Source organism: Oncorhynchus keta, chromosome 33, assembly GCF_023373465.1.
Source record: "Oncorhynchus keta strain PuntledgeMale-10-30-2019 chromosome 33, Oket_V2, whole genome shotgun sequence".
Lineage (NCBI taxonomy): Eukaryota > Metazoa > Chordata > Actinopteri > Salmoniformes > Salmonidae > Oncorhynchus > Oncorhynchus keta.
This window is the reverse complement of record NC_068453.1, coordinates 461,452-485,980: the sequence shown is the minus strand read 5'-3', so window position 1 is coordinate 485,980 and position 24,529 is coordinate 461,452. Positions and strand designations below refer to the sequence as shown.

The window sequence follows — 24,529 nt, the reverse complement described above, 5'->3', positions numbered from 1 at the left end:
AACTCTGGCTAGTAACTATGATATGGCATAAACTATAAAGATAAATGGTTGTATCCTTCATAATGGCCTTGAATGTTTGTTCATTCAAATCGCTGCAGGGTTTTTATTTTAGCTGTTCAGAAGTATGAGGCAGAGACATAGGCTACACCATCATGGTTCAGAAGAATGTCAGTAAAGAGAGAAATGTGTATGAGTAGAATAACACATTCGCAGAACATGATCCAATCAGTAGCTTTGAGAAACAGTTTTCCGGAGCACTGTTGTCTATATGTGTGGCCAAGGGGAAAGGGGAGAGTGTGGTTACAGTCCGCAGACATGTGCTGGTGGGTTTGAAGATTTTAAAGGCAAAGCAGCGCCCTGCGAGGAGTGGGTCCACTGTCTAGGGAGTATGTTTTTTTCTGAAAAAACAACTACCCTACTGGTATTTTATTTCACTGCCCAAGTAATGCATTTAACTATGAAATCACATTTAGCATTTTCTATACTACAGGCTTCTTGCGGCGACCCATCCCGGATCCGGTATCGTGACTACGGCTCAAGCTCATTACCATAACGCAAAATGCAAAAAAATATTCTTAGAAATATTTAACCTCCACACATTAACAAGTCCAATAGCTCAAATGAAAGATAAACACCTTGTTCATCTACCCAGCAAGTCAGATTTCTAAAATGTTTTACGGCGAAAACATAGCACATATTGATATTAGACCACCACCGAAACAAAAGACGAGGCAGCCATTTTGTCCCAGAAAATATAAAATTATAAAAGCAGGATTAAAAAATAAATCATTCACTAACCTTTTGAAAATCTTCATCAGATGACAGTAATAGTACATGTTACACAATAAAAAACATTTTTTCAATAATATGCCATTTATATCCATAAATCTGTTTACAATGACGACATTTCAAAAAATGCTACTCAAATGTCCGGAGAAATGATGATAGCTCCGACAGATAACGTCAGATAACAAGCAATAAACATGACTAAATATACATGTTCTACATATAGTTACAAAGATACACTTCTTCTTAATGCAACCGCTGTATTACATTTATTTTTAAGGTTACAGAATTCGTTCACTGGCTATACAATGAGACGGCGCTCAGATATTAGCAGTATGTCTCCTCTACGTTTGGAGTCCACAGAAACCCAAAATAACCACATAAATATTCCCTTACCTTTGATGTTCTTCGATCAGAAGACGTAGAAGGAGTCATACTTACCCAATACATCGTTTGGTTTCACGTTGTGTGTCTCTGTATTAGCATATGCTAACAGCTTCAGCTGAAATGCACCCAAAATTACTTCTGGTCCCGCACTCTTGCGCATCAAAACTTCAAATTTACATATTATATGTCGACTAAACTGGTCAAACTATGTGCAGAATCGAGCTTTATGATGTTTTTAACATGTAAAACAATGATCAGCGCGAACAGACAAACCGCCTTCAATTGCTGTTACTTGGAAAAGAACGTGCCCCAAATCGGCCGTGCGCAATAGAGTGCATGTATTTGAGAGTGACACTAACATTTTCGCCCGCCAAACGACGAGGGCTCGCGGGATTCTCACAATGAACGCGTCATTTGAAAGCAGGCATCGCGCTGAACACATACATACTGTTCACAGATCGGTAGCTGCCTGGGAAGGGTGGGGGCGATGACGTCAAAGTTGACCCAACTTTTCTCTTGACAAGAGAGAGTTTGGGAGAAAGGCTGCCCTGAGAGTTCTGCTTTACATACAGACATAATTTAAACAGTTTTAGAAACTTTAGAGTGTTTTCTATTCAATAATAATTATTATATGCATATATTAGAAATTTTGGGAAAAAATATTTTCAGTTTACTATGGGCACGCACTTCCTCCAAAGGGGGCAGTATTGAGGCCTAGTCTTAAGAGGTTAACTTAAGTATGCCAAGTGATAACATTAGATAAAATTGTTTCTAGGAATAGTTTTACATTGAAATGTAGCCTGCAGGTAGCCTGCACTGGGACCATAAGGGCTATCGTCATGTGAATCGTTGGAACAGCTAAACAAGATGATCGTATCAGGAGAAGATCATAAGATCATGATATCTGGTTATTTTAGAAGAGTGAAGCCAATACATGGATAGTAGAATCTAACATAGAGGGACCTCCTTTTATCAAATCTGGGCCAGGTCTACACAAGGGTGCAGATTTTTTTTAAATCACAAAAGCTCTGACGAAGGCCGTGAGGCCGATACGTAAGCTTATTAAATATTGGTGATACCATCAAGAGCAGTGTGCAGTTTCCTTTTTCCTTCATCAAATCTGATTCTAAATCTAACCTTAACCACTCTGCTAAACCTAATGACTAACCCTGACCTTAAATTAAGACCAAAAAGCTAATTTTTGTTTTCATGAATTTTTACAATATAGACCATTTTTACTTTGCTGCTGGCACATCTAGCGGAAATCGCACATCTCTGCCTCCAGGATAAGACTCATTCCAATAAATGTAAACCTGCCCGCTATAGGCCTATTATGGGCAACTAACGTCTATTCAGGTGAATGTGCTCACAGCTCCATGCCAGGAGGGGGCGGTAATCATGCTGTGGACAGAGGCAAATGCAGCTGTCACATGGGAACCCTGGCTCCCCATCACATCCATCTACATCAAAGGATGGGAGGTCGACGCTCTTATGTACTTTCGTACACGTACAGTCAACGCAACTAAACACCAAACAACACACAGCTCTCTTCATAGGGTACTTACTACATTACCTTCATACCTACTGCAGAGTCATTTTATGATTTCATAATATTGAAAAGTATGAAATCAATACTTATTTACTAAATATGATACAGAAACAAATTGTGTTAATTACATTTTGCTTACAGTTTCATTGTGGTCCTATTGTAAACATTGTGCAACCTATGTGCCACACAGAATTACCCTCCTCACTTTTTTCATGACTGCATGACGACAACCTGAACACGTATTTTGTTTCATCATAGCACTAGAAAATAGGCGTCAATATTTCCATAGTTTTGTCTCTTTATCTATGCCCAGGCACACACTAGATTTACAGGGTGATGAAATCTCTGATTTGAGTGTTGAAATGAGATAGAAACAGGAACTATGCTACTGCTACTGCCTGCTATAGATAGTCTTCATGGTCAAGGTCCGTTGATACACACACACACACAGGGAGAATAGGCAACGGACATCAGCTCTCTGTCAGACACACACCCACTAACACACAAAGAGCAGCAAACACAGTCTCACACATACACATTAGGCAGACAAGACAGAAGTGAATGACAAATTGTCAACGCACCCCACACTTTTCACACCACTGTCGCACCCTCTGGTCCTTTATCTCTGCCTCTCACATGTGCCTAATAATCTTGTATGCCTCAATATGGATTTCATATATGGCTCATCGTTTCTCATCGTTTCTGCCCCCTGTTATGGATCCAACACATAGGCCTACCAGTGAACAGATGTGCAGACTATTGCCACTCAAATAATATTTTCATAAAAAAAGAATACAATGTTGTGTGTGTGTATGTGCAGGGGCACGTATGTTTGTCCTATTGGTGGTGTTAACAAACAGATATTTCGGAGGTGAGGCATTGTGGGCAGAGTGTTGTGAGATTTGAGAGGTGATCGGAGCTCCTTATAATTAATGTATTTTTATGCAGTGCTGAGTATTTGTGTACTTTCTATTGCCGACGTTGAGAGAAGGAGGAGGAAGAAGTTTGGTTGGCAGATGGCAGGTGTGGACAAGTTGGAACTGGGTCAGTGTCACAGATACTTTAGAGAGGATCATCATCATCATATTACTGCTTACCCTTATCATACTCTTATCAACCTACTAACTTATTTTCCCTGATATTTGGAAATTAAAACAGAAACAGTTTCATCCCCCCACTTAGACATACACAAATTCCTTGCCAACCACACTCCGACTACTCCAATCTAAGCCAGGAGCAATGTATAATAAAGAGTGAGCCATCCCACCAAGACCAAGCTACTACTGTACTCTTCATCGTCACTACCATCACAATTACCATTATAGTCATTCACATCATCCCTCTTCTCTTCCACATAATCATCCTCATCATCATTATCATGATTCACCATCATCGATCACAAAAACTAACCAGGCAATTTTATAGATTTTCTTATTTTATCTTTACACTATCCAGGCCTTCTATTCAAAACCCTAAAATGTTAAATTACTTTTCCCCATGAAAACCTCAACTTGTACAGGTGAATGACAACTATATTATGGTCTCTTAATGTTTCAGCTGTTACCATGTGCATAGGCATTATTACTGACTGGGTTCGAACTCTGGTCTGTGTCAGCCTGTTGAGCTAAAGCCCAGGCATTTGCTCTAGGTTGGAACTAACGCAAGTTTTCAGGACTCAGACAAAGTTACTTTAATTTTTATTTAACCTTTATTTAACCAGGAAGGGCTCATTGAGATTTGAAATCTCTTTTTCAAGAGTGTCCTGGCCAAGATAAACAGCACCAAGTCATTACACAATTACAGACAGACATGAAAAACGACATACAAGTCACAAAATTACATCATAAACATCGTAAAACAGCAAATTAAAAACATTGACAGGTCAGGGAATCAACCCAAAATCCTTCATCAACAATTTAAAAACACCAATCGGGACAAGTTCTTCCAGTTTAAAGTATTTTGTAAGGCGTTCCAAGCCAATGGCGCAGAGTACATAAAAGCCCTTTTTACCAAATTCAGTTTGGACATTTGGAACAGTTAGCAGGATAAAATCCTGCAAACGAAGAGAGTACCCACCACATGTCTGAACAATAGAAATGCCAAAATAAAATGGTAGTAAACCCAAAATGGCTTTGTAAATAAAAGTATACCAGTGACTGAGCCTACGATTGACTAAAAGGCCAGCCAGCCCTTCTATATAAAGTGCAGTGGTGCGTAAGGGTTTTGCAGTTAAAAATTAATCTCAATGAACAGAGATGTAAGTGGTTCAGCTATGAAATCAGCTGTCAAGTTTAAAAAGTAGGGATCAAGAAGATCAGGACCTGCAGGTTCTCTCTGATCTAAGGATTTCAATGCTTTATGTACCTCCTGCACTGAGAATGTCAAAAAGCTAAACCTTTGACCTGCTCTCACTAGTTCATCCACACAAGGTTGTACAGAGACAGAGGACACTGAATCAAACAACCTACCAGATAATACAAAGCGCTTATTGAAACAATTCAGCATTTCAGTTGTCATATACAGCAACAGAGTCCTTCAATACACATGACGGTAATTCATTAACCTTACTCTTACCATACCGACTTAATTGCCTTCTAGGGTCATTCAGGTTATCAGTGGCAACAGACATAAAATATTCAGACTTGGCCTCCCCTAGAAGAAAATAACACTTGTTTTGTAGCTGCCTAAAAAGAAGCCAATCAGCATCAGAAAATGATTTCCTTGCTTTAGCCCAGGCTAGATTCATAGAATTAGAAAACATTTTAAAATTATCAGACACCGGCTTCAACCAACACAAATCAAGATAATTTCACTCGTAAAGAAGTTTAGACATAAGGTGCAGAGAAGAAAATGCATCACTGAGAGCAGAGGGGAGTCTATAATAGCCAATCACAGTTATAGAAAGACCCTTTGAAACCTCAAGATTCTAAGCAAGAAATTCCAACTGTTTACAATTAGTCAGACTTTGCCACACTTACAAGGAATTTAGTCTTTTACATATAGCCACACCCCATCTTTCTTAACTCGATCAGTGCGATGCATATTGTAACCATTTATACAAATATCCTTATCAAGAACAGACTTGCTGAGCCAGGTTTCTGAAAACACAAATACATCAGCATCAGTTGATTTAGGCCAAATCCTAAACCCATCAATTCGAGAACAAGCTGCATACATTTAAATGAGAAATTACCAAAACCAGATCTAGATTTAAAATCAGAGGGAGTTTGGAGACATTGCATATCAGGGCCAGGGTTAGGTTGCACATTACCTGATATCAACAAAAGAAGAATAACTAGGCTTCTCTGTTTAAATAACCTTGAACGGCTTCTCTTTTTTAAGAGACCTACTGCAAGCAAATTCTACAAATGAGTTTCCAGACAATACAAAATAAAAACAGGCCTTATTTCTAAAATAAAATCCCAACTTCAGCTTACATTTTTTTGTAAGTTGTTGAATATGCCATTTAAAAGAGAGGCTGTCATCAATTCAAATTCCAATATATTTATATGAGGTTAGTCTCAATCTCATTTCCCTGAAAGGTAGTAATAGGTGAAAGGTTCAGAAGTCTATTTCTTGCTTTAGAAAACACCATTAGTTTAGTTGTCAGTATTGATGATAAGATCAATAAAAAGTGAGACAGTGCTGTTTTTTGTCAACGGCTTCAGTGATATCGTTTAAAACCTTCAAGGCAGCTGTAATTGTGCTATGCTTCTTCCTGAAGCCCGATTGGTACATTGATAAAATAACATAAAATCAGACACCGGCTTTAACCAACAGTCATTTAAAAACTATTCGACTTTGGTAGTGACAAGTTTATACTGTTCACATCATGCCACAAAACCATAAGGCTCTCCAGAGGGTAGTGAGGTCTGCACAACGCATCACCGGGGGCAAACTACCTGCCCTCCAGGACACCTACACCACCCGATGTTACAGGAAGGCCATAAAGATCATCAAGGACAACAACCACCCGATGTTACAGGAAGGCCATAAAGATCATCAAGGACAACAACCACCCGAGTCACTGCCTGTTCACCCCGCTATCATCTAGAAGGCGAGGTCAGTACAGGTGCATCAAAACTGGGACCGAGAGACTGAAAAACAGCTTCTATCTCAAGGCCATCAGACTGTTAAACAGCCACCACTAACATTGAGTGGCTGCTGCCAACACACTGACACTGACTCAACTCCAGCCACTTTAATAACGGGAATAGATGGGACATTATGTAAAATATATCACTAGCCACTTTAAACAATGCTACCTAATATAATGTTACATACCCTACATTATTCATCTCATATGCATACGTATATACTGTACTCTATCATCTACTGCATCCTTATGTCATACATGTATCACTAGCCACTTTAACTATGCCACTTTGTTTACATACTCATCTCATATGTATATACTGTACTCGATACCATCTACTGTATCTTGCCTATGCTGCTCTGTACCATCACTCATTCATATATCTTTATGTACATATTCTTTATCCCCTTACACTGTGTATAAGACAGTAGTTTTGGAATTGTTAGTTAGATTACTTGTTGGTTATTACTGCATTGTCAGAACTAGAAGCACAAGCATTTCGCTACACTCGCATTAACATCTGCTAACCATGTGTATGTGACAAATAACATTTTATTTGATTTGATTTGAAATGCATCGGCACTTGGACAAGTGGACAGAGTGAAAAAGAGTGAGTTCCCACAGACAAAATGTCTAATGGACGGGAGAGCACATTGTCAGATGTACTCACCCGGCGGCAATGTTTGTTTTTCAGTAAAGTCAGTACAAAAAGCAATATCATAAAAATTGTCATTTTCTCTGAGAGATGTAAGAAATAGAGGCCAAGGAAAAGTAAGGGGAGAGAGGTACTGTGTGTATGTATGAGTCTGTATGAGAGTGTGTGCATGTGTGAGTAGATTGGGTGTGGGAGGTCGATTGAGAGAACGGGTTGCGGATTGTTTAGCTGCCAACCAGGCTGAGAGCGAAGAGGAGCAGCTTGGACGAGACACTCCTCAGAGGGAAAGCTAAGGATAGAACCCAGGCCAGCCATAGAGAGGGTTACTTGGGTAAACTTCATGTAAAGGAGTGCAAATAGCAAAAAATATATATACCCGAGTTGAGGGAGACCCACGATCTTTACACCAGCCAAACTAAACAGTTTGCACTACACAACAAGGAAATTGTAGATTTGCTCCACCATAAATTAATAGGTTATTTGTAGGTTAAAATCTACTAGTGACAGTCATTTGTCTGTCACTAGTTTCTTGTAAGTTGTTGCCATCTTGGATTGCTATCTTGGATATCGCCATCGCACTGCACACTGCAATGTTACTCCTCATGTCAGTGTGCACTGAACCAACTCCATTGAACCAATTCCACAAGACTGCCTCAGCCTGTTGATATAAATCCTAGTCATCTAGGTAGGAGTTAATGCAAGTTCAGGTCTCAGGCAAAGTTACTCCTCACATGAGCGTGCACTGAATTAACTTCGTTACTACAGCTAGCTTACTGAACACTATCGCCAACTACTCCTTCTGAGCCTATGCGGATGGCTTGGAGCACGTGTCAAGCTCATTCCACGAAGGGCCGAGTGTCTGAGGGTTTTCGCTCCACCCTTGTACTTGGTTAATGAATTAAGATCATTAATTAGTAAGGAACTTCCCTCACCTGGTTGTCTAGGTCTTAATTGAAAGGGATGGAAGAAAAAAAAAACTGCCGACACTCAGCCCTCCATGGAAGGAGTTTGAAACCCCTGGCTTGGAGTAGAGAGAACTCACCCTGCTCATCGCTGTCCGGTTTTGCTGTTCCTTCCTCCTCGTCTTCCTCCTCTCCCTTACTGTCTTTGGACAGCAACCGTCGTAACAGGCTACCAAGCGAACGAGTCATTTCTGGCTCCTCAACTCTCTCCGAGACATCCATAAAGACACAGTTCGTATCCCTTAATCTGCTATCGCTCCCCTTTGCCGCTGCTTACACAACCCCTCTGCACCTGTATAAGTCAGTTGTCCATGTCACTTGTAAAGGGATAGGTTAGCTGACCAGTCCTAGTCTACTCGGTGTGGGTCTGTCTGGCCATATTTAGCCCTGGCTGCAGCAACACAAACTCTAACTCCCTAAACCCCCACCTCACCACCACCACTCTCTCCAGGCTCCTGTAGCACACACACACACACTTGCGTCCATACGCGCCTTGGCTTTACGAGAAGGTTATCTAACACTGCAATGAGACACTGGAATCAACATTTTAACCTTTGTCAAGCGGGACAGCTGCACACCTCCCTGTCCAGTGTGTGCAACGCCATGCGTCAAACACAATTAGGAGTTATTCAAATGGTTTAACTATGTGGATATGTGATCCCTTGACCCCGCCACACCATGCAATAGAAATGGATAGGGTCTATTCTGATAGTGTAAATGGGCATCACTGCATGGTGGGAACTATTTATATCTGTGTTTACGTGGAGAAAGTGCTGATAGAGGAAATTCCCAGTAAGCAATGACAGAGGCAAGACATCAGAGACACTGGGGACATATTAAAGAGAGTATGTCTTCGTTAGGTAATCAGGGTGTAGGTGGGTAAATATGGAAGTCAGTGTATGTTTGAACACTGTTTTTTTTCTATGAGTGATCTTCAAGTACGTTTGTGTGGGTGGGTGGGGGGTGGAATTCAGTTACAAACCCATCATGATTCTGCATAAATTAGAAAATTCTAAAGACTAAGATGGCTAGTTCTTGCCAATGTGTTTTATTTTATATCAATTTTACATTTTCGCCTGAATATTCTCATTACATAAATGCGTCCGGATTAAATTCAGGGCATTTTAGGAAATGTTACTTTAGAAAAAAACAAAGTTATTTGAATACAACACAAAATATGTTGCTGTAGTCTGTCCATAAATCATACAATTGGTATACTTATTTAAGTTTACATTAAACTATAACATGTATTACGTACAAACACAGTGTCTGCGGACATGTCTCATTAACGTAACACCTTTTCAAGTTCCTGTAAAAACTCCAATCAGTTTTTAAATGAAGTTTTATTCACCAATGATGCATCATTTAGAGGAAGAGTCCTTAGATGAGCACATTCTAAGTACATTTATTTTCTTATATGCCTTCACCAGGTTCTTATTCTCAGACACCCCCTATACCCCACTTCGCCTTCTTGTTACTGAAACAGCTAAAAATCTCAAATTGGGAGAGAAAAAAAAAAACATTACCTTACCAACATGGACATTTTACATTTAAGTCATTTAGCAGACGCTCTTATCCAGAGCGACTTACAAATTGGTGCATTCACCTTATGACATCCAGTGGAACAGTCACTTTACAATAGTGCATCTAAATCTTAAGGGGGGGGGGGTGAAAAGGATTACTTATCCTATCCTAGGTATTCCTTAAAGAGGTGGGGTTTCAGGTGTCTCCGGAAGGTGGTGATTGTCTCCGCTGTCCTGGCATCGTGAGGGAGTGTGTTCCACCATTGGGGGGCCAGAGCAGCGAACAGTTTTGACTGGGCTGAGCGGGAACTGTACTTCCTCAGTGGTAGGGAGGCGAGCAGGCCAGAGGTGGATGAACGCAGTGCCCTTGTTTGGGTGTAGGGCCTGATCAGAGCCTGGAGGCACTGAGGTGCCGTTCCCCTCACAGCTCCGTAGGCAAGCACCATGGTCTTGTAGCGGATGCGAGCTTCAACTGGAAGCCAGTGGAGAGAGTGGAGGAGCGGGGTGACGTGAGAGAACTTGGGAAGGTTGAACACCAGACGGGCTGCGGCGTTCTGGATGAGTTGTAGGGGTTTAATGGCACAGGCAGGGAGCCCAGCCAACAGCGAGTTGCAGTAATCCAGACGGGAGATGACAAGTGCCTGGATTAGGACCTGCGCCGCTTCCTGTGTGAGGCAGGGTCGTACTCTGCGGATGTTGTAGAGCATGAACCTACAGGAACGGGCCACCGCCTTGATGTTAGTTGAGAACGACAGGGTGTTGTCCAGGATCACGCCAAGGTTCTTAGCGCTCTGGGAGGAGGACACAATGGAGTTGTCAACCGTGATGGCGAGATCATGGAACGGGCAGTCCTTCCCCGGGAGGAAGAGCAGCTCCGTCTTGCCGAGGTTCAGCTTGAGGTGGTGATCCGTCATCCACACTGATATGGAGGCATGAATTGGCTTCAGTGATGTTGTTGATTGTTTGATGACTCATAATAATCTGTATCCTATTGTTTACAGGTTGAGCTAAGGGCCCTCTCATTACCGAAACACACATTTCTCATTATCCCATCATTTTTAGGTCCGTTTCGGATAATGAGAACCTTAATTTCGATAATGATAATAATGATAATAAGCTAATTTTAATGTATAGTCAATGGGTGTGCTGTGCTGGTAACTCAATGTATTTACTAGTACCAGTCCTTAACCCTACTGTATATATTCTTGGTAAAACAAGTAGGGTTTGTCAAGAAATATGGGTTGTGTAAACCCCATTTAATGTTCTTTAAGCCAAAATTGGAAGTTTGTCTTTCAGCAAAGAGCAACCCCAACATTTAAAAAATGATATCCTCCACTGTTTTCACACTTCCCAAGACTGTTTTTGGTTCATTATCTCACATATTTAAGGGGTGGCAGGTAGCCTAGTGGTTAGAGCATTAGACTTGTAACCGAAAGGTTGCGAGATCAAATCCCCGAGCTGACAAGGTAAAAAATATGTTGTTCTACCCCTGAACAACGCAGTTAACCCACTGTTCCTAGGCCATCATTGAAAATATGAATTTGTTCTTATCTGACTTGCCTAGTTAAATAAAGGTAAAATAAATAATGTCCTGAATACAAAGTGTTATATTTGGGCAAATCCAACAACACATTACTGATTACCACTCTTGGCGGTGGCTTCATCATGTTATGGGCTCCTGAGTGGCTCAGCTGTCTAAGGCACTGCATCTCAGTGCAAGAGGAGTCACTACAGTCCCTGGTTTGAATCCTGGCTGTATCACATCCAGCTGTGATTGGGAGTCCCATAGGGCAGCGCACAACTGGCCCAGCGTCGTCCTGGTTTGGTAGGCCGTCATTGTAAATAAGAATTTGTTCTGAACTGACTTGCCTAGTTAAATAAAGGTTAAATTGTCATTGGCAAGGACTAGGGAGTTTTGTAGGATAAAAGGAAACAGAACAGAGCAAAGCACAGGCAAAAACCTGGTCCAGTCTGCTTTCCAACACTGGGAGGCAAATTCCCCTTTCAGCAGGACAATAAGACCTTCCCAGCCTGGTGCAGGTCTACAATTTTGTTTCTGGTGTCCTTTGACAGCTCTTTGGTCTTGGCCATAGTGGAGTTTGGAGTGTGACTGTTTGAGGTTGTGGACAGGTGTCTTTTATACTGATAACAAGTTCAAACAGGTGCCATTAATACAGGTAACGAGTGGAGGACAGAGGAGCCTCTTAAAGAAGAAGTTACAGGTCTGTGAGAGCCAGAAATCTTGCTTGTTTGTAGGTGACCAAATACTTATTTTCTACCATAATTTGCAAATAAATTCATTAAAAATCCTACAATGTGATTTTCTGGATTTTTTTTCTCATTTTGTCTGTCATAGTTGAAGAGTACCTATGATGAAAATGACAGGCCTCTCTCATCTTTTAAGTGGGAGAACTTGCACAATTGGTGGCTGACTAAATACCTTTTTGCCCCACTGTACATATTACCTCAATTAATCGGTGCCCAATCAAACCCACTCTGTACTGGTACGTATGTAGCCTCGCTATTGTTCTTTTACTGCTGCTCTTTATTTATTTGTTAACCTTAACCAACTGCATTGTTGTTTAAGGGCTTGTAGTAAGCAATTCACTGTAAGGTCTACACCTGTTGTATTCGGCGCATGTGACAAATACAATTCGATTTGAGTCGTGTGCACCCACGCAGTCGTTATGAGAACAGGGAGTACTGGCGGAGACTAAATATGAAACCCGAGGGGCCCCCATTGAGGGTCAGTGTGGTGGATGTGTTGTTGCTTACCCTCACCACCTTGGGTGGTCCGTCAGGCAGTCCAGGATCCAGTTGCAGGTGTTCAGTCCAAGAGCTTAGGGATGAGCTTGGAGGGCCCTACAGTAAGGTGAGCTGTAGTCAATGAACAGCATTCTCACATACAGTGCATTTGGAAAGTATTGAGACCTCTTCCCTTTTTCCACATTTTGTTATGTTATTGCCTTATTCTAAAATTGATTAAATACATGTTTTCCCTCAATCTACAAACATTACCCCATAATGACAAAATAAAAACTGAATTATCTGTTAAATATATTTGCATAAGTATTCAGACCCTTTGCTATGAGACTTGATTGTGAGCGCAGGTGCAGCCTGTTTCTACAACTTGATTGGAGTCCACCTGTGGTAAAGTCAATTGATTGGACATGATTTGGAAAGGCACACACTTGTCTACATGAAGGTACCAAAAAAATGTCTGCAGCATTGAAGGTCCCAAAGAACACAGTGGCCTCCATCATTCTTAAATGGAAGAAGTTTGGAACCACCAAGACTCTCCCTAGAGCTGGCCGCCAGGCCAGACTGAGCAATCGGGGGAGAAGGGCCTTGGTCAGGGAGATGACGAAAGAACCCAATGATCACTCTGACAGAGCTCCAGAGTTCTTCTGTGGAGATATGAGAACCTTCCAGTTGGCACCTAAAGGACTCTCAGACCATGACAAACAAGAATCTTTGATCTGATGAAACCAAGATTGAATGCTTTGGCCTGAATGCTAAATGTCCCATCTAGAGGAAACCTGGCACCATCCCTATGGTGAAGCAGGGTGGTGGCAACATCATGCTGTGGAGATGTTTTTCAGTGTCAGGGACTGTGAGACTAGTCAGGATCAAGGGAAAGATGAACAGAGCAAAGTACAGAGAGATCCTTGATGAAAACCTGCTCCAAAGCGCTCATAACTTCAGACTGGGGCAAAGGTTTACCTTTCAACAGGACAACGACCCTAAAGCACACAGCCAAGACAATGCAGGAGTGGCTTCGGGACAAGTCTCTGAATGTCCTTGAGTGGCCCAGCCAGAGCGCAGACTTGAACACAAACTATTGTGTAGATTGATTAGGGGGAAATTATTTAAAGCATTTAGAAAATGTCTGTAATGTAACAAAATGTGGAAAAAGTAGTCTGAATACTTTCCGAATGCAGTGTAGTTGTTCCTATTGTCCAGATGGGAGAAGGCAGTGTGGAGTGCATTAGAGATTGCACCATCTGTGGATCTGTTGGGAAAGTATGCGAATTGGTGGGTACATGTTGTCTGGGATGATGGTGTTGATGTGAGCCATGACCAGCCATTCAAAGCATTTCTTGTGAGTGCTATAGCCATTTAGACTGGTTAGCTTGGCGTTCTTGGGCACAAGGACAATGGAAGTATGCTTGGGGTCAGCTGGTCAGTGCATTCTCTGAGTATGTGTCCTGGTAATCCGTCTGGCCCTGCGGTTTTGTGACTGCTAACCGGTTTAAATTTGTTACATCAGTTATGGAGAGCGGGATCACACAGTTGTCCGGAACAGCTGGTGCCGTCATGCATAGTTCAGTGTTGCCTGCCTCGAAGCGAGCATGGAAGGCATTTATCTCAAAAATTCCCTGTTTTAGGTCAGTTAGGATCACCACTTTATTTGAAGAATGTGAAATGTCAGAATAATAGTATAGAGGGATTTATTTCAGCTTGGATTTCTTTCATCACATTCCCAGTTGGTCAGAAGTTTACATACACTAAATTAGTATTTGGTAGCATTGCCTTTAAATTGTTTAACTTGGGTCAATGATACAATGATGATACAAAGATACAATGCTATTTTACAGTAGACAAAGCTATTTTACAGTAGACAAATTGACAGACTTTCAGCATGCTTATATGGAAAGACCTTCAGCAAGCACAGCACTTACTGTTGATTGGCTGAGATAAATTGATGGATCAAAAGATTGTGGGAGCCGTTTTGTTAGACTTCAGTGCAGCTTTTGACATTATCGATCATAGTCTGCTGATGGGAAAATGTATGTGTTATGGCTTTACACCCCCTGCAATATTGTGGATACAGAGTCACCTGTCTAACAGAACACAGAGGGTGTTCTGTAATGGAAGCCTCTCGAACATAATCCAGGTAGAATCATGAATTCCCCAGGGCAGCCCCTTACTTTTTGAAATCTTTACTAATGACATTCCACTGACCTTGAGTAAAGCCATTGTGTCTATGTATACGGATGACTCAACACACGTCAGCTACTACAGCGAGTGAAATCACTGCAACACTTAACAAAGAACTGCAGTTAGTTTCAGAATGGGTGGCAAGGAATAAGTTAGTTCTAAATATTTCAAAAACTAAAATGATTCACTAAACCCTAAACCTCAGCTAAATCTAGTAATAAATAATGTGGAAATTGAGCAAGTTGAGGTGACTAAACTGCTTGGAGTAACCCTGAATTTTAAAATGTCATGGTCAAAACATATTGATACAACAGTAGCTAAGATGGGGAGAACTCCATCCATAATAAAGCACTGCTCTGCCTTTTTAACAACACTATCAACAGGGCAGGTCATACAGGCTCTAGTTTTGTCGTACCTGGACTACTACTCATTCGTGTGGTCAGGTGCCATAAAGAGAGACCTCAAAACAGGGCAGCACTGCTGGCCCTTAAATGTACACAGAGAGCTAACGTTAATAATATGCATGTAAATGTCTCAAAGCGGAGGAGAGCTTGACTTCATCACTACTTGTTATTGTAAGAAGTGTTGACATGCTGAATGCACCGGTGTCTGTTTTAAACTACTAGCACACAGCTTGGACACCTATGCATACCCCACAAGACATGCCACCCAAAGTCTCTTCACAATCCCCAAGTCAAGAGCAGACTATGGGAGGGTCACAGTGCTACATGGCATTCTATTCTACATCAGATAACTGATGCAAGAATCACCACATTTAAAAAGCAGATAAAAATACACCTTATGGAACAGCAGGGACTGTGAAGAGACACACACACAGGCACTCATACACATGAAAAAGCAAAAACTCTACACACACGTACACATGCTGTTGTATTGTAAATATATGTGATAGTGGAGTAGTGGCCTGAAGGAACACACTAAATGTATTGGGTAAAGAGTTATGAAATATCATGTAATATTTTTAATTGTATATAACTTCTTTAACGTTGCTGGACCCCAGGAAGAGCTGATGTGGATCCTTAATAAATACAAATACCTAAGGCTGTCGTTTGGTCCAGACGATGCACGGAAAAATCTGCAAGATTCATATTGTCAATGTCCTTGTGTAACGGATGTTTAGCTTAGTTAGCGGTGTGCGCTAAATAGCGTTTCAATCGGTTACGTCACTTGCTCTGAGACCTTGAAGTAGTAGTTCCCCTTGCTCTGCAAGGGCCGCGGCTTTTGTGGAGCGATAGGTAACGATGCTTCGTGGTTGACTGTTGTTGATGTGTGCAGAAGGTCCCTGGTTCGCACCCGGGTATGGGCGAGGGGACGGTTTAAAATTATACTGTTACACTTGTTCAGTTACGTCTCCGAGAAACATAGAATATTACAGTTCTTCAAGTCCCGTTGATAGGATAGACTGAAGCGGAGTTTGTCCAGTTTGTTTCGTAGTGAATGTACCTTCACCAATAGAATGGAGGGCAGAGACATTTTATTTGCTCGCCAACATAGTCTCGTCAGGATACCATCTCATCGGCCTCTTGCGCCGCTGCTTCCTCTTTCGAGTCCCGGTGATTAGGGTCTGGTCCAGAGTAAGCATAACGTCCAGAGCTGCCGACACGTTGAAGTAGAAAATGGTCATCCAAATTTAGGTTAGTGATCGCTGTTCTGATATCTAGAATCTGTTTTAGGTCATAGGAAAGTATGGCAGATTCATTATTTACAAAAAAGTTGAGTCACTGTAAAAAATAAAAATAAACATTGGTCAGGAGCCTGTAAAACAGCTGCTATCCATTGCAGCGCCAAACTTTATAGATATCATTATAATAATCTAACTATAATCATAATTTGTCACCAGGAGTCGATTGTATAATACACTACAATGTACCTACAATGAATCATAGTGTAAATATTTATTTGCGTGTTTGTCATTGTCCAAAAGTCCTACTAACATTTCCAGGTGAAAATGAGGAAAAAAACATGAAAAACGAAAAACTGGAGTAGAGGATTTGTGTCATAGATTTGTCAAGAAAACAGCCTCACCCTATGGTCCTTTAAAGGGGCAATCAGCAGTTGCTATTTTTTTCTTGAAGAATATAACTTAGAAATACCTCATGAGCTTAGTTCAACTGTTGTACCCAATCAGAAATCAAAATATAAACTTGTTTACTCAAATGCTTGTAAAAAAAATTTAAAAAAGTAAATGTGGCCTCAAAACATGGTTCAAACTATAATTTGAATATCATGATGGCTGGTCAGTGCTTGCATCCATAGCTCTGTCTATGAATTTGAGTGGTTACAATTCTCCAGCACTATCCCTCAACTATTAACCGAACAGGGGTGGGGCGTACACTTTTAATGATTCAAATGCTGATTGCTGCTTTTAGATTTCCATTGGTAAAATGAAGAGACAAGTCACTACAGGAAAGAGTTAATTTTTTTATGTATTTTTTATTTCACCTTTATTTAACCAGGTAGGCAAGTTGAGAACAAGTTCTCATTTACAATTGCGACCTGGCCAAGATAAAGCAAAGCAGTTCGACAGATACTCCATGTGTAACTCTGTGTCGTTGTAAAACAAACATAGTCAATAATACAGTATAAACAAGTCTATATACAATGTGAGCATATGAGGTGAGAAGGAAGGTAAAGGCAAAAAAGGCCATGGTGGCAAAGTAAATACAATATAGCAAGTAAAACACTGGAATGGTAGATTTGCAATGGAAGATTGTGCAAAGTAGAAATAAAAATAATGGGGAGCAAAATAAATTAATTAATTAAATACAGTTGGGAAAGATGTAGTTGTTTGGGCTAAATTATAGGTGGGCTATGTACAGGTGCAGTAATCTGTGAGCTGCTCTGACAGTCGGTGCTTAAATCTCGTGAGGGAGATAAGTGTTTCCAGTTTCAGAGATTTTTGTAGTTCGTTCCAGTCATTGGCAGCAGAGAACTGGAAGGAGAGGCAGCCAAAGAAAGAATTGGTTTTGGGGGTGACTAGAGAGATATACCTGCTGGAGCGTGTGCTAAAGGTGGGAGATGCTATGGTGACCAGCGAGCTGAGATTAGGGGGGACTTTACCTAGCAGGGTCTTGTAGATGACATGGAGCCAGTGGGTTTGGCGACGAGTATGAAGCGAGGGCCAGCCAACGAGAGCGTACAGGTCGCAATGGTGGGTAGTATATGGGGCTTTGGTGACAAAACGGATTGCACTGTGATAGACTGCATCCAATTTGTTGAGTAGGGTATTGGAGGCTATTTTGTAAATGACATCGCCAAAGTCGAGGATTGGGAGGATGGTCAGTTTTATAAGGGTATGTTTGGCAGCATGAGTGAAGGATGCTTTGTTGCGAAATAGGAAGCCAATTCTAGATTTAACTTTGGATTGGAGATGTTTGATATGGGTCTGGAAGGAGAGTTTACAGTCTAACCAGACACCTAAGTATTTGTAGTTGTCCACGTATTCTAAGTCAGAGCCGTCCAGAGTAGTGATGTTGGACAGGCGGGTAGGTGCAGGTAGCGATCGGTTGAAGAGCATGCATTTAGTTTTACTTGTATTTAAGAGCAATTGGAGGCCACGGAAGGAGAGTAGTATGGCATTGAAGCTTGCCTGGAGGGTTGTTAACACAGTGTCCAAAGAAGGGCCGGAAGTATACAGAATGGTGTCGTCTGCGTAGAGGTGGATCAGGGACTCACCAGCAGCAAGAGCGACCTCATTGATGTATACAGAGAAGAGAGTCGGTCCAAGAATTGAACCCTGTGGCACCCCCATAGAGACTGCCAGAGGTCCGGACAGCAGACCCTCCGATTTGACACACTGAACTCTATCATAGAAGTAGTTGGTGAACCAGGCGAGGCAATCATTTGAGAAACCAAGGCTGTCGAGTCTGCCGATGAGGATGTGGTGGTTGACAGAGTCGAAAGCCTTGGCCAGATCAATGAATACGGCTGCACAGTAATGTTTCTTATCGATGGCGGTTAAGATATCGTTTAGGACCTTGAGCGTGGCTGAGGTGCACCCATGACCAGCTCTGAAACCAGATAAGGTATGGTGAGATTCGAAATGGTCGGTAATCTGTTTGTTGACTTGGCTTTCGAAGACCTTAGAAAGGCATGGTAGGATAGATATAGGTCTGTAGCAGTTTGGGTCAAGAGTGTCCCCCCCCTTTGAAGAGGGGGATGACCGCAGCTGCTTTCCAATCTTTGGGAATCTCAGACGACACGAAAGAGAGGTTGAACAGGCTAGTAATAGGGGTGGCAACAATTTCGGCAGATAATTTTAGAAAGAAAGGGTCCAGATTGTCTAGCCCGGCTGATTTGTAGGGGTCCAGATTTTTCAGCTCTTTCAGAACATCAGCTGAATGGATTTGGGAGAAGGAGAAATGGGGAAGGCTTGGGTGAGTTGCTGTTGGGGGTGCAGTGCTGCTGACCGGGGTAGGAGTAGGCAGGTGGAAAGCATGGCCAGCCGTAGAAAATTGCTTATTTAAATTCTCAATTATGGTGGATTTATCAGTGGTGACAGTGTTTCCTATCTTCAGTGCAGTGGGCAGCTGGGAGGAGGTGTTCTTATTCTCCATGGACTTTACAGTGTCCCAGAACTTTTTTGAGTTAGTGTTGCAGGAAGCAAATTTCTGCTTGAAAAAGCTAGCCTTGGCTTTAAGGCTTTGGGGAGGTACCTAGTAGGTTCATTGATAATTTGTGTGAGATTGAGGGCATCACGTTTAGATTGTAGGATGGCTGGGGTGTTAAGCATGTTCCAGTTTAGGTCGCCTAGCAGCACGAGCTCTGAAGATAGATGGGGGGCAAACAGTTCACATATGGTGTCTAGAGCACAGCTGGGGGCAGAGGGTGGTCTATAGCAGGTGGCAACGGTGAGAGACTTGTTTTTAGAGAGGTGGATTTTTAAAAGTAGAAGTTCAAATTGTTTGGGTACAGACCTCTGCAGGCTATCTTTGCAGTAGATTGCAACACCGCCCCCTTTGGCAGTTCTATCTTGTCTGAAAATGTTGTAATTTGGAATTAAAATTTCAGAATTTTGTGGTCTTCCTAAGCCAGGATTCAGACACAGCTAGAACATCCGGGTTGGCAGAGTGTGCTAAAGCAGTGAATAGAACAAACTTAGGGAGGAGGCTTCTAATGTTAACATGCATGAAACCAAGGCTATTACGGTTACAGAAGTCATCAAAAGAGAGCGCCTGGGGAATAGGAGTGGAGCTAGGCACTGCAGGGCCTGGATTCACCTCTACATCGCCAGAGGAACATAGGAGGAGAAGAATAAGGGTACGGCTAAAAGCAATAAGAATTGGTCGTCTAGAAAGTCTGGAACAGAGAGTAAAAGGAGGTTTCTGGGGGCGATAAAATAGCATCAAGGTATAATGTACAGACAAAGGTATGGTAGGATGTGAATACAGTGGAGGTAAACCTAGGTATTGAGTGATGAAGAGCGAGATATTGTCTCTAGAAACATCATTGAAACCAGGAGATGTCATTGCATGTGTGGGTGATGGAACTAATAAATTGGATAAGGTATAGTGAGCAGGACTAGAGGCTCTACAGTGAAATAAGCCAATAAACACTAACCAGAACAGCAATGGACAAGACATATTGACATTAAGGAGAGGCATCCTTAGTCGAGTGATCAAAAGGGTCCAGTGAGTGGAGTGGTTGGTTTGGGGGTCACAGCGATTTAGACAGCTAGCCAGGACATCGGTAGCAAGCTAGCATAGGATGGAGGTCTGTTGTTAGCCACCTCTTGCGTTCCGTCAGTAGATTAGTGGGGTTCCGTGTGGTAGAGGGGATTAGTCCAAATCACACAACAACAAAAATAAAATATAAACAATAGATATAGTTAGAGGCCCAAGAAGAAACATAATAATAATAAAAATAAATAAATTGTCCGATTGTCTATTCTGAGAGCAGCCGGTAAGACAGCTAACGGTTAGCAGGCCGCAGATGGGCGTTCAGGTAACGTCGCGACGGAGGAGCCAGCCGGATCTCCTTCGGGTAGATAACGTCGGCAGTCCAGTTGTGAAGGCCCGGTGGGGCTCCGCGTAGGCAGTAAAACGGGTCCGGATAGGTGACTGAAGCCCAGGAGTGATTGACGGAGCTGGCTAGCTCCGGAGTAATTGATGTTTGCTCCGGAATCGGCGAGAGCAGATAGACACACGGATAGCAGCTAGCTCGTTGTGAGATCCGGGAATGAATGTCCAGAGAGCAGTTGAAATCCAAGGACATTGAGAGAAAAATTGGTCCGGTATGTTCCGTTCCGAGCCGCGCCGTACAAAACTGCCGATAGATTTTCGAGCTAAAGGATAGCTGATGACCACAAACCGTGGTTAGCTGAATACTAACGATTTGCCAGTAAAGAAGCTAACTAGCTTCTGAACTAGCTTCTGATTAGCTTCTGGCTAGCTCCTGGCTAGCTTCTGGCTAGTTTCTGGCTAGCTTCTTGGAGTTTCTGGCTAGCTTCTTGGAGTTTCTGGCTAGCTTCTTGGAGTTTCTGGCTAGCTTCTTGGAGTTTCTGGCTAGCTTCTTGGAGTTTCTGGCTAGCTTCTTGGAGGATTGCACATTTGAGGTAAATAATACTTATTTATAAATATAAATTGGTGAGGCGGGTTGCAGGAGAGTGTTTTGAAGATGAGTTGATGGAAAATAAAAATAAAATGTATGTGAAAAAAAGTTGTGTGTGTATATATATATATATATATATATATATATATATATATATATATATATACATACACACACACACACACACATACATACATACAGGACACGACAAGACGAGGACAAAAGACGTCTGAACTGCTATGCCATCTCGGGACAGAAAGCTTAATGTGCACACTCACTCAAATCATTTGGAGAAAGGATATTTTCTATTTTATTCAGACATGTTCAATTGTATTCTTCATACTATAAAATAATATTAAATAATGCCACGGAATAAGCAAATTTTGTCTGCTAATTGAACTATTTGAACACAGCCATACGGCATTGGCCAAACTCAGAGTATGCTATTCTGTTCTTCTGAAACAGACTACATTTTCTTTAGACGTGTATAAAATAAATAATGGATTTATTTGACTTTTTAAAATGTAGATGTTCCAAAGGTCTGCATCAGTGGCTTGTAGGTTATGCGTGGAAACCAGGAGATACTAAATGTGTTTATGTTAATTAACGGTCAATTACCGTGAGACCAGCAGTTATTTGCTTGACAATCAAGGTTGACAAAATGATCACCACAACCAACTGCGTTACCTCTAAAAAACAGCTTCTGGTTGGTCTTAAATATCCCTTTGGGTGCTGCCTGAAATTAGCACTCTGGATCATGTTAAGGACACACCTCAAATATTTCCACCCGGCCCATCTGTGCACAAGTGAGCTGATATAAGACAGGTAAATTGCAGAACATGGCGTTAGGGCTGGAAAACGCCATTGCGCCAGTTTTTACAATACGAAATTGCAAACTAACGTGTGTTTGACACTAGCGTCTCTAACGCCAACCAAAAATAGAGCCCCTGGTCTCCAACAGTATCGTTAAAATACTTAAGCTTTGCATGATTGAGCTTTTACTCATACTATGTAAACCCAGGCCTGATGAATAATAAAGTGTCCCTCCCAAGACAGGGTGGTAGAGGAGTTGAGGGAAAGGGGAAAAAAACATAACGTCGGTCTAATATTCAGCTGAAAATCTTTGACAATGCAGCCACAACACTACTCTGCTTTGGGGGCCTGGGGACTTCCCACCTTTGGCAACCAAGTTTGTTTGGATTTTTTTTCTCCACTACATCTGGGCAATGTAACAGACAGACATTGATTGTGTAACCCAGCACCTTGTTTGACTGTGTGTGTCTGGCTTTTCCTGGCCTCTTAGCTAGCCGGCCAGCTGGTGGAGAGAGAGAGAGAGAGGGCGAGAGGGAAACCCTTTTGGCCCATCATCAGGGCCTCAAGTTACACTCTCAGCAGCAGAGGAGAACCTAAACAAGACCATGGTGCTTGCCTACGGAGCTGTGAGAGGAACGGCACCTCAGTACCTCCAGGCCCTGATCAGGCCCTACACCCAAACAAGGGCACTGCGTTCATCCACCTCTGGCCTGCTCGCCTCCCTACCACTGAGGAAGTACAGCTCCCGCTCAGCCCAGTCAAAACTGTTCACTGCTCTGGCCCCCCAATGGTGGAACAAACTCCCTCACGGCGCCAGGACAGCGGAGTCAATCACCACCTTCCGGAGACACCTGAAACCCCACCTCTTTAAGGAATACCTAGGATAGGATAAGTAATCCTTCTCACCCCCCTTTTAAGATTTAGATGCACTATTGTAAAGTGACTGTTCCACTGGATGTCATAAGGTGAATGCACCAATTTGTAAGTCGCTCTGGATAAGAGCGTCTGCTAAATGACTTAAATGTAATGTAAATGTAAACACCCTCTCACAGACAGGGCTTGCCCCTATGTAAAACAGTAGGTGAGGGAGGGAGAGGTACTGTTGTGTGGTGGGTCTAGGTACTGTGACAACAAAACTAACCATTTCTGTTGTCTCTGTGTAATGGATCAATATCGATTTTATTTTTGTATGGAATTGTATTGACACAGCCTCAAAGAAAATGATGTGTGTGTCTGGAAGTTCTGAATTCTGATTTCTTTTGTTATGTTTGTGATGCTGACCTGAAACAAATTAATTGAGTGAGTGGACTTTATAGGTCGTTTTCCCGGACGCATATTAAGCATAATCCTGGACCAAGAAGCACTTTCAATAGATTCTCCATTGAGCTTTGGCTTAGTTTCATAACACACCTAGGAACTGACTGACTTGACATACCAACCTAGTCTCAGAGCATTTCGTATTAATCTGTACGTACCCAAGAGGCTCCATTTAGTATGATATGTTGTGTTTCATACGGTATCTATTAATTTGTGAATGTCGATCACCCATTTCGTATGATATGTTATGAATTACAATATGCATAACATGTTTCAAAATTGCAAAACATACATTATGTTACGAATTTACAAAACGTATGATATGTTACAAATTCTAGCTAGGTGGCTAACAGTTAACTAACTGTCTAACGTTATCTAGGCTAGGGGTTAGGGTAACGTTTAGGAGTTAGGTTAAAGGGTTACGGTTTGGGTTAGGGGAAGGGTTAAGCAAATAGTCCAGGGAGCCAATGTGCGGGGGCACCGGGTTAAGTGAGGTAATATGTACATGAATGTATAGTTAAAGTGACTATGCACAGATGATAAACAGAGGGGTAAAGCTGTTGAGAAGCCTTTTGGTCCTAGACTTGGCTCTCTGGTACCGCTTTCCATGCGGTAGCAGAGATAACAATAACAGTCTATGACTGGGGTGGCTGGGGTCTTTGACCATTTTTATGGCCTTCCTCTGACACCACCTGGCATAGAGGTCCTGGATGGCAGGCAGCTTAGCCCCAGTGATGTACTGGGCCGTACGCACTACCCTCTGTAGTGCCTTGCGGTCGGAGGCTGAGCAATTGGCGTACCAGGCGGTGATGCAACCAGTCAGGATGTTCTTGATGTTGCAGCTGTAGAACCTTTTGAGGATCTCAGGACCCATGCCAAATCTTTTCAGTCTCCTGAGGGGGAATAGGTTTTGATGTGCCCTCTTCACGA

The 24,529-nt window shown here is 42.1% G+C and overlaps 1 protein-coding gene across 4 annotated transcripts in view; it reads right to left on the bottom strand.

The window, feature by feature from the left end:
• Positions 1-24,529, bottom strand: part of LOC118366013 (fibroblast growth factor 12-like) — a 104,944-nt gene that overhangs the window by 74,045 nt on the left and 6,370 nt on the right. The window contains exon 2 of one of the 4 annotated variants that reach the window (XM_052491636.1): positions 12,734-12,820. The exons of 1 other annotated variant lie outside the window; for it this stretch is intronic. Coding sequence is in view for 2 of the 3 variants with exons in the window: in XM_052491635.1 (XP_052347595.1) it covers positions 8,516-8,657 (142 nt within the window). In the remaining variant the exon portion in view is untranslated. Of the gene's footprint in view, positions 1-8,515; positions 8,856-12,733; positions 12,821-24,529 lie in introns of those variants that run through there. 2 more of the 4 variants (XM_052491635.1, XM_035748312.2) reach the window with 2 other exon arrangements.